At 55.8% G+C, this 10,365-nt stretch overlaps 1 protein-coding gene across 1 annotated transcript; it reads left to right on the top strand.

Moving 5' to 3' along the window:
* Positions 1 to 1,718: 1,718 nt before the first annotated feature.
* On the top strand, positions 1,719 to 9,619 carry PLEKHF1 (pleckstrin homology and FYVE domain containing 1). The gene is made up of 2 exons (XM_036834987.1): positions 1,719 to 1,866; positions 7,952 to 9,619. Exon 2 carries the CDS (start codon positions 7,966 to 7,968, stop codon positions 8,803 to 8,805), a length of 840 nt encoding a protein of 279 aa, XP_036690882.1. The 5' UTR covers positions 1,719 to 1,866; positions 7,952 to 7,965; the 3' UTR covers positions 8,806 to 9,619.
* Positions 9,620 to 10,365: the final 746 nt, after the last annotated feature.

The following is a 10,365-nucleotide window of genomic DNA, read 5'->3' as shown; positions in this document are numbered from 1 at the left end:
AGGTACATAAATGCGTAAAGGGGGGGTGAGAGGGAAACCACGGAGAATGGTGGGGACTGTGGTGAGTGGGAGAACACGTGCCCCATCTAAAGGGGACAGCGCTGTGTGGAGATGGGGGACCAGCTCTTTCAAATCCTCTGATTTAAGAGAAGCGGAAAATCCTGAAATTTTTGTGTAATCTTTCAAGACGAAATGTTGGCAATGCATTTTATAAACGTTTAAATACTTTTGTGAGCCTGTGGCTTATGTTGGGTGAGGGTAATAGCCATGAAGGTGGTGGAGGTGGGGATGCCATGGTGGGGGGATGTGGACTCTCCAAGGTCCTCACAGCCCTCTCACTTGCCTATCCACCCCTCCTCTTTCTCTTAGCCTCTCCCTGCTCTCTCCTCCCTTGCCCCAGCCCCTTGCCCTGTGGCAATGTGCCCATGTCCCGGCCCCACTCCACTGAGAAAGGCAGATCCCCAGTACCGGGGCCTACCTCACAGCCTCTGCCCACACCACCCAGGAGAGCGGGTCACCCCTGTTCAGCTCATGCCTCCCAGCACCAACCCTTCAGGTCCCAGCCCTGGGCAGAGTCGGAGGTCTGGACCCAGGCACCTGGAGCTGGGTAGGCTCTTCCTCCCGCTGTTGTCTCTTGCCTTGGTCCTGGCCCAGCATGCACTGCTCTGGACTGAGCCAGCCCCTCTTCACAGTGCCCAGGTCTCCCCTATTTGGCAAGACAAACTCATCCCTGCGACAGACACTTACTAAACGCTGAACTCAGTTCTCAGCACTGGAGAGAGAGAGGAATGAACAAGATGAATACTGTCCAGCCCACAGGGCTCACAGCCTACCTAGGTGGGGAAGATAATCCATGAACATGTAAACAAGCAACCTAATCAGATGACTTCAGGTTGAGAGAAGTGCTTTGCAAAATAATAATGTTTGAGTTGGATCTAAATGCCAAAAATGCAGCCATGGGAAGATCTGGAGGCACAAAGGAAGTGCAAAGTCCCAGAGGTGAGAACAACCTTGGGGTTTTGAGGAACAGGAAGAAGCTAGTGTGAAATGAAGTGTTGAGAGGAGGCCAGAGGGAGGTTGAGACAGCCCTCGAGGAGTGGTGATGGTGAGGCTTGGACTTTCATTTCATTTCAGTGTTGCTGGGCGGGGGGCGTATATTGGGCCCGGGGAGAAGGGGGACAAAACCTGTTGGTAATGTCGGAGCTGGATGATGGGTACATGGAGTCCATTAAATTAGTCTCTTTCCTTCAATGTATGTTTGAAAGTTTTCACTATAAAAAGTTTAAAACATAAAACAGATAAAATACTGATTTTTCATATTATGATTATCAATCTCTCGATTTCTGAGAGAGGACTATGCCAGCCAGCAGCAGGGAATCCCGCCAGAGTCAGCAGAAGGCACAATAACGCCAAGGCCTCCCTCTCCCTTTCCTGGCTCACAGGCCCCAGTCAGGCGAGTTCAAAGTCTGCTGCCTGGCAAGAACAGCCAGCGTGCAGAGCGCGGCGTCGGAAAGGGAAACCAGGGGGCTTGAGACGGGGTACCCAGTCCCGGGAGAGAGCTACAAGCGAGCCCCGCCCAGCCCTGGCTCGCATCAGGGGCGCACCACAACGCACTCAATCTCTGGCCACACCGCCTGCGCACTTTTCCCGGGAACTTGAGGTTCTGGAGTTGGAATCCAGGCTCCGCCCCCGCCGCGCGCCAGGGCTCCAATTGGCGGAGCTGCCGCTAGGGGCGTGTCGGGGAGAGTTGGAACGCGTCGGCTTGGGCGGTTGGGGTTAGCCCCAGCTGGCAAGAGGAACGGCGCGGCCGAGTGCGGTCTGACACGCAGGCTGCCGGGCGGGGCGCGCGGGGCCCCGGCCGAGGAGGTAAGGGTCCCCGGCCGGGCTGCGGCGAGCGAAGCAGGCGGGCTTCCGGCCGGCCGGCCGCCTCCAAGCTCCCCGGGCCGCCTCGACTATATGGTCCCGGGGCTGGGGCGGGGCGGGCGCGCAGCCAGGACTATCTTGGACTCTGGCCCGGAGCAGAGGCACGGAGCCGGGCGCTTATTGCTGGCTGGTCGGGCTGGAGGCGGGGCGGGGGCTGCAGGGGCTCCAGGGATAGCGGGGTGACAACAGGTAAGGGGTCTCCGGGGTGAAAACAGGTTAGGGGTCCCCGGGGTCGAGGCAGGGTCCCCGGTGTATGCGCGACGTGAGAGCGGAAAAGGTCAGGAGGCGCCCGTGGGCGTTGAGCCCTGGGGCAGCAGGGATCTCAGCGCTCCCGCGGTCCGGAGATGGTTCAGGGATTCCTGACTCACGCCGTCGACGGTCCCAGTCTGCGGGGTGTGGAGAAGTGGGCTGAGATAGTTGCCCCAGCGAAGGGGGGAGGAGAGGGAGGTTGGAAGCGCCTTCCAGGTGACCTAGGTGCTTGCTAGCCTCTCTCGTTTAGGAACCGCCTGGCCCCTGAAGCGTGTGAGTTTGTGACTTTTGGTGGGAGTTGTCAAAGGAAACGGAGCCGGACTTAATCTCCCATTTCACAGAGGAAGTAACTGAGGCAGGCCCAGAGAGAGGTGGCTGTTCCTTCCCAGCCTGCAGTCACCTGGAATCTCCTTCCCTTCCCTTTCTCTCTCCCTGAACACCTGAAGAGCTGTGCAGGGGGAGAGTTGTCATCAGCCCCTTTTGCAGGTGGGAAAATGGACGCTTTGAGTCACACTGAAACTGTTTTGTTTGTTTTTTATAAAATTTATTTATTTATTTATTTATTTTTGTCTGCATTGGATCTTCATTGCTGCACGCGGGCTTTCTGTAGTTGCGGAGAGCTGGCTTCTCATTATGGTGGCTTCTGTTGTTGCAGAGCACGGGCTCTAGGCGCACAGGCTTCAGTAGTTGTGGTTTGTGGGCTCTAGAGTGCAGGCTTCAGTAGTTGTGGCACACGGGCTTAGTTGCTCCGCGGCATGTGGGATCTTCCCAGACCAGGGCTCGAACCCGTATCCCTTGCATTGGCAGGCGGATTCTTAACCATTGTGCCACCAGGGAAGTCCCTGCATTATGCATTTGACAGCATGTGGTGGTATAGATCAGGGGTCTGCAAACTTTTTCTGTAAAGCGCCAAATAGTAAATATTTTAGGCTTTGCAAGCCAGTCCCCATTGCATGTGGCTGTTTTCCAATAAATTGTATTTAGAAAAACGGTAGTTGTTCAGACTTGATATAGATTTGCCACTCCTGGTGTAGATCATGTGTGACACCTCGACTGTCAAGCACAGAACCCTGGCCACCCAGTGACACTTAGGGCATGGCTCACTCACTGAGAGCACCTTTGGCCCAGCTCAGGTGGTGGGATCACTTGTGTTCAGGAAGGCCAGCCCAGGAGCCTGCCCTCCTTCCAAAACCTGCAAGAAAGAGCAGGTCTGTTTACTTCCCTGTTCCCAGACACTGGCCCTTCGGGAGTGTCCACCTTCTGTCAGCATCTGGGGTACCACATGGGGGTCAGCACAGGCTGTCCTGAGGCAGGCGGCCCCAAAAGGAGTGGGCACAGGCTCAGCTCTCTCCTCCCCTGTTCTAAGGGAGGAGGGTTCACTTCCCTAGTGAGAACAATAAGAACAGGATTCCCCATCTGCTGGGAGGGGTGGGGGATGGGGAGGTGGGGATGCTGCCTCATTTACCAAGAAAATCTCCAGGGGACTTCCCTGGCGGTCCAGTGGTTAAAACTGCGCACTTCCACTGCAGGGGGTGTGGGTTCGATCCCTGGTGAGGGAAAGAAGTGAGGGGCGCGGTCAAAAAAAAAGAAAAAGAAAATCTCCAGGCCATGTTATAGCAGGTGTGAAGTTCTGGTCGTGGCAGATCTGGTAGGCAGATGTGGGGGAGCCCCCCAGGAGGATGCTGTCTGCCCGGCCCCTCACCCCAGCTGGTACTCGCTGCAGGCCCACGGAGGAGGGGGCACAAGAGCCTTCCCACTACCCCAGTCAGTGTGTGGAGTCAGCTCGGAGCCCAGACCCCTTTCATTGTCACCAGGTACTCCCCACCCTTCCTGCGCCATATTTTGCCACCAACAGGGCCTGGAGGGGGTCTGTAAACCACTGACTAGGGACAGAGCAGTGTGGGGCATCCTGGGGCCTCCTACAAGGGACGGGGAGACAGTGCTGTAGGCCCTCCCCTGCCCAAAGCTCTCCCCTCCCTGGGCGCTGTTCCTCACTTCCTCCATGGCGCCCACCTGGGTAGCATCTAATCAGAGATGGACCTGGGCAAGTCTGCCTCCAGAGCTCACCCACTGTGGGGGGCACCTGCTCTTCTCTCCACATAAAGTCTGTCTGCTCAGTGCTGAATGTGTTAGGCCTCGGTGTGTGGCTGCAAGATTGGGTTTTCACCCAGTTCTGCCAGGTGGCTGCCAGGTGTGTTGGAGGGAACAAGTGGCGTTCCGTCCTCAGATGTTCATCCTGGCGTGTCCTGCAGCCTGGGCCCTGCTGCTGTGCGGTCAGGGGAGGCCCAGCCTGGTGACCCGCTGCGAGGCCAGTAGAGCCCAGAGCTCTTGACCCAGACATTGTACTGTAATTCTTTTCTTTTTGAGGACCTTAAATTTAGAAAGAGAGAAAGAAAAAGCTCATGTTCCCACTTCCCAGAACTGACTGGTATTGAGATTTTATCACATTTGCTGCTGCCTTTTTTTAAATGAAAGAAATAAAAATTTCTCCTGATTTTGGTTTGTATCTATCTTTTTGTTTTAAAACCATCTTAACTATTTTTAAGCTTACAGTTCAGTAGTGTTAAGTATATTCCTATTGTTTTGAAATATCTCCAGAATTCTCTTCATCTTACAAAACCGAAACTCTATACCCATTAAATAAAAACTCTCCTCCACCACCACAGCCCCCGCCCGGACCCCGCTCTTCCTCCTCCTCCACCCCCAGCCCTGGTAACCACCTTGCTACTTTCTGTTTCTATGAACTTGACGACTATAGATACATCATATTAGTGGAATCATGCAGTATGTCTTTTGGGGACTTGCTTATTTCAGTTGGCGTAATGTCTTCAGTGTCCATCCATGTTGTAGCAAGTGACAGGATTTCTTTTTAAGGCTGAATAATATTCCATTGTACGTCTTTACCACCTTTTGTTTATCCATTCATCCATCAGTGGACACTTGGGATGCTTCCATTTCTTGGCTATTGTGAATAATGCTACTATGAACATGGGTGTGCAAATACCACTTGGAGATCCTGCTTTCAATTCTCTTGGATAAATAAAGAGAAGTGGATTGCTGAATCATATGGCAGTTCTATTTTTAATGTTTAGAGGGACCTCCATACTGTTTTCCATAGTGGCTGCACCAGTTTACATTCCCACTAACAGTGCAGGAGGGTTCCAACTTTTCCATGTCCCTACCAACACTTATTTCCTGTTTTTCTGATAGCAGCCATCCTCATGGGCACGAGGCTCCATCCTATCCATTTTGATTCACAGATATAGTTCTTGGACACTTTTTAAAGGTTGCGTAATTTCTGCATACATGATGTCACACAGACCATTCTGCAGGTTGCTTTTTCCACTCAGCGTTTGGTGTCTGTTGTCGCTCCATGTTGACCCACGTGGATCGGGTGGAGTCACTGTAAGTGCCTACAGTAGCCCATTGTGTGAGTGCACCCAGCTCACCCTTTGTTCTGCCCTTTCCCCTCTGCCAGGCATCTCCGTTGTCGCTGCTGTAGGTCCCAAAGTCACTGCTCTTGGTGTCTCTCCCTCCTTTGCTACCCTCTGAGCTCCTCCAGTGGAGCCCTCATCCAGCCCATCCCGGGGCCCAGCACCCAGCCCAGGGGTCCTGGGGGTGGCCTCTGGAATGTTGCCAGGCTGTCCACAGCAGGGACGCAGCGACTGGTCCTGGCAGGACAGCCCAGGGCTGTCACCCATAATCAGCTAGGTTTGCAACATGCAGCCGAGATCAGCAGCCTAAAAATAGTGGTTCTTACATAAGGTGGTGTGGACAGCGCTTAGGATGGCTTGTGGTCTGAAAGGGGCAAGTGGTGTGTGAGTCGGGGCCGAGCACCCCTGTTGTGTAATGCATCCAGCCCCCGCGCTGGCCCCACTTCAGCTTCCCACAGGTAGCCTGACTTACGGAACTGCAGTGTGGTGACCCAGAAACTCTGCGTGTGTGATCATTTGGCCAGGGGTGTGCTGTGTGTGACTGTACACTTGTGCGCACATGGTGGTGGCGGCAGCAGCGGCTGTGGGGTCAGCTCTCATCTGCTTCCTCTTCAGAGATAGGAGGTGCTGGCTCCTTCCTCCTGTGGTGGGCCCCAGGGAGCTTTGGTTCATTCATTCACTAGCCACTCACGAAGCACCTACTATGTGCTTGGCACTGTTCCAGGCATTGGGGATACAGCAGTGAACAAGAAAAGGCTCCTGCTGTGATGGAGCTTAGAAGTGGGTGAGGGAAATAGAAAACACGCAAGCAAATGATGGATAGACAAGAAAATATCAGGTCCTGGTAAGTCCTGTGAAGAAAAAGCAAAATAGGGTAATATCCTACAGAAAAGGTTAGCAAACTTTTTCTGTAAAGAGTACATTTTAGGTTCTGTAACCGTGTGGTCTCTGTCACAGCTCTCAGCTCTGTTACTGCAGCAGGAAAGCAGCACAGACAATTGTAAATGAATGATGTGGCTGTGTTCCAATAAAACTTCATACACGAAACCAGGCTGTGGGCCAGAACCCTCAGGCCATGGTTTGCAGACCCTGTCCTGGGTAGGGGGAGAAGCTGCCTGAGCTGGGGTTGTCAGAGAGACCCTTTCTGAAGGGGAGATAGCCTTGCTGTCAATTCACTGATGGAGTTGTGTGGTGAGACGTGGGCAGACTGGGGCCAAGTGTGAGAGAGAAAAATGATGGAGCTTGCTCATGGGTTGAATGGGGGTACAGGAAAGAGGAGATTCAAGGGGGAGTCCTAGATTTGGGGCTTCAACAACTAGGTGAATGGTGGTTTGTTTCTGGAAAAGAAGAGGAGCTGGTGGGAGGTCACAGGGGCAGCTCAGGGGAGAGCTGGGACTGCAGGCTTGCCCTGGGGTCGGCGGTGTTTGAGTGTCCTCAAAGCTGTGAGTCTGGTGAGTCAAAGGGAGTGGGTATGGACAGAGCAGAGGGGGCCCAGGTGAGATCTGGGGCTACCACATGGAGCGCTTGGCAGAGGAGGATAGAGGCGTCCTGCTCCATGGGGGAAGGCTCTGAGCAGCACCATCTCCAGGGGTGCAAGCTCTGGGCTGCCTAGTTACTAACAGAGCCTCAGTTTCCTCCTGTCAAGGGGGGACCTACCTGCTATGGTTGGTGTGAGGACTAAATGAGATAGTCATGCTTGACATGGAAGAAGCACTCAGCAATGGTGCCTGTGATGATGATGGTGGTGACCACTGGGCTCATGGGCTGAGTGAGTGGGTTGCAGGGTCTATGATGCTTTGTCTTGGTAGACGGGGGAGTCACTGACAGGTTGGGGTTGCAGACACCCCATTGCCTGGCACTCCCCATCCTGGTGCATGCACCTGCACCCTTCTGCCTGGGGCAGGCCCAAAGTGCTGGGTAGTCAGTGCTCCTGGAAGCCCCTGAAGGGAGTTGGGGCTCAGTATCCTTGCCCCTTGGGTGGATGGCGTTGAGGCCTGTTCTACCCTGTTTTCCAAGGCTCCCCAGGGGCTTGAGCCCCCACTTCTCAGTCACACATCTTTACTGCTGCCTTCCTATCCCGGGCTGGCTTCCATACGTCCCTCACTGCGGGGGGGGGGGTCCCCCTTCACCTCCCAGTAACTCCTTGTCTAAGGGTCATTTTCTGGGGCAGCGAGTTTCCTTGGTTGAGTGGCCGTCTGGGCCCGCTGGGTTGCAGTGGGGTAATTAGTGGGTTGTCTGACGGATGGGTTGGTGAGCTGGGGGTTAGGGGGTGGTCTTGAGCCACCCCCCCCCACCCACCCCCATGTCTGAGCAAGCTGACGCCTCCTCTGCTGCTCCTCCCACAGCCGAGTGGCCGAAGATGGTGGACTACCTGGCGAACACGGAGATCAACAGCCAGCGCATCGCGGCTGTTGAGAGCTGCTTCGGGGCATCGGGGCAGCCACTGGCCCTGCCAGGCCGAGTGCTGCTGGGCGAGGGCGTCCTGACCAAGGAGTGCCGCAAGAAGGCCAAACCGCGCATCTTCTTCCTCTTCAACGACATCCTGGTGTACGGCAGCATCGTGCTCAACAAGCGCAAGTACCGCAGCCAGCATATCATTCCGCTGGAGGAGGTGACGCTGGAGCTGCTGCCCGAGACCCTGCAGGCCAAGAACCGCTGGATGATCAAGACGGCCAAGAAGTCCTTCGTGGTGTCAGCCGCCTCCGCCACCGAGCGCCAGGAGTGGATCAACCATATCAAGGAGTGTGTGCAGCGGCAGCTGCTGGCCACGGGCCTCCAGCCCAGCACGGAGCACGCGGCGCCCTGGATCCCCGACAAGGCCACGGACATCTGCATGCGCTGCACGCAGACGCGCTTCTCGGCGCTCACCCGACGGCACCACTGCCGCAAATGCGGCTTTGTGGTCTGTGCCGAGTGCTCCCGCGAGCGCTTCCTCCTGCCGCGCCTCTCGCCCAAGCCCCTGCGCGTCTGCAGCCTCTGCTTCCGCGAGCTGGCCGCCCAGAAGCGGAAGGAGGAGGCGGAGGAGCTGGGCACCGGGTCCGCGGGGCAACCGGCCTACCTGGCCGGCGCCGTCTGCGGAGCGTCCAGTGGAGACGACGATGACTCAGACGAGGACAGGGAGGGCAGTGGGGATGGTGTCTGGCCCAGCCACGTGGAGTTCTACTCCTCGGGAGTCTCCTGGTCGTCCTTCCACAGCTGACCCCGGGTCTGCAGACATGCGGGAGGGCTTCCCTAGTCACTTCGGCATCCAAGCAGATGCCATTGCCGAGGCCCCTGAGAGGGCAGAGTTCCCCAAGCTGCCCAGCACCCTGCAGGGCCCTACCCCACGGGACCCTACCCCACGGGGTGGTGGGCACAGCGGAAGCGGATCCTTTTCTCTGAAGCCCCAACGCCTCTTTTTGGATACTGGCGACCCTCTAGTTCCACTTCAGGTAATTACCTTTTCATTTAGCAAACCCAAAATACTTAGGCCTCTTGGGAACAAATGTCGTTTCTCGGCCCTTTGAGCTGTTGATCCAGATGATCCCTTGAATTAGACAACCTCAGGCAGCTTTAGGGACCAGAGAGAAGGTTGCACTGGAGTGAGGTCCCCTCTTCTCTGAGGCCTTGAATCACCAGACCTGGCCCCGCCCCCCTGCAGGAAAGACTGTGGGTCCTGAGAGGCCTCCAGGAAACCAGTGCCTGCCCACCTACCTTGCTGATGCCCACCTGCCTGGCTGGCTGGGCCTTGTCACGGCAGGCATGTGGGCTCACCCAGAGCCAGGCAAGAGACTGCCATGCTGTGGGTGTCCGCCAGGCCCAGGAACTGCAGCCTGAGCTCCCCATGGTCCAGAGTGGCCTGCCAAGCCCTCTGGCCCAGTCTCACCTCCCTCCAGGTGTCTGATGCCTCTCAGTTCTGTCCTCATCCCTCCCTGTGCTGGAGAAAGCAGTGTTTTCTGTTAGGACTCTTAATTGCAAGTGACAGAAACCCTACCCAGACTGACTTAATAATAAAAAGAAAGTTTATTGACTCATGTGTTTGCAAAGTCCAGGAGTGTTCTTGCTTCAGACACAGCTCTGTGACTGAGGACTGAAACCATGCTAGGTGGCAAATGTCAACAACTGTCCACCACTCTGGGCATTCCTGAGAATGCTGGCAGTTCCAGCGGGATCAGATGTTTGCACCACACCATGGTTGATTCCCAGGGACAGAGCCCCGTCCATCCAGGCGCTGTGACTGTAGCCCAGCACCTGCAGCCCTGTTCACTTGGTGTGAGTTATCTAAACAGCCAGACAGCAAGTAAAGGAAACAAGGAGCCACTTATCCAGCTCTCCATGAGCCTTCCAGGTTTAAAGCTCTCCCATGTGGCCTCCTGCTCTGGCCCACCCCCGAGGATGGTGCCGTTGAGTGGGGAAGTCCCAAGTGCAGCAACCTGCCATGCTCAGCTGGTGTGTTGTTGGGGCTGGAGCTTGAATGGCAGCCGCCTGATTCCTGGCCCACACCCGGCCACGGAGTTGTGGTCCTTCAGGACAGTCTCCTGTACCAGTCTTCCCCCCATCGCCTGGCTGGCCTTGGCCAGAGCCCACTGGGTGGAGTGGGGGGTCACTGTCAGAAGTGGTGACTTTGGGGCCAGGAAAGCTGCCCCCAGCCCACACTGCGCAGTGCGTGAAACCCCACCGTCAGCTCCAGTCCCTGGGTGAACAGTTGTCCTCCCGGCCCAGTTCTCAAACGTTCACTTGCAGACAGAACCCTGAGAATCTCCTTCGAATGCTAACTCTG

Source organism: Balaenoptera musculus, chromosome 19, assembly GCF_009873245.2.
Source record: "Balaenoptera musculus isolate JJ_BM4_2016_0621 chromosome 19, mBalMus1.pri.v3, whole genome shotgun sequence".
NCBI lineage: Eukaryota > Metazoa > Chordata > Mammalia > Artiodactyla > Balaenopteridae > Balaenoptera > Balaenoptera musculus.
Note: the sequence above shows the minus strand (reverse complement) of the source record. Positions and strands in the feature narration are given on the sequence as shown.

Excerpts from the sequence above, each read along its gene's own strand:
- PLEKHF1 (XM_036834987.1), top strand. The coding sequence starts at position 7,966 with ATGGTGGACTACCTGGCGAACACGGAGATCAACAGCCAGCGCATCGCG.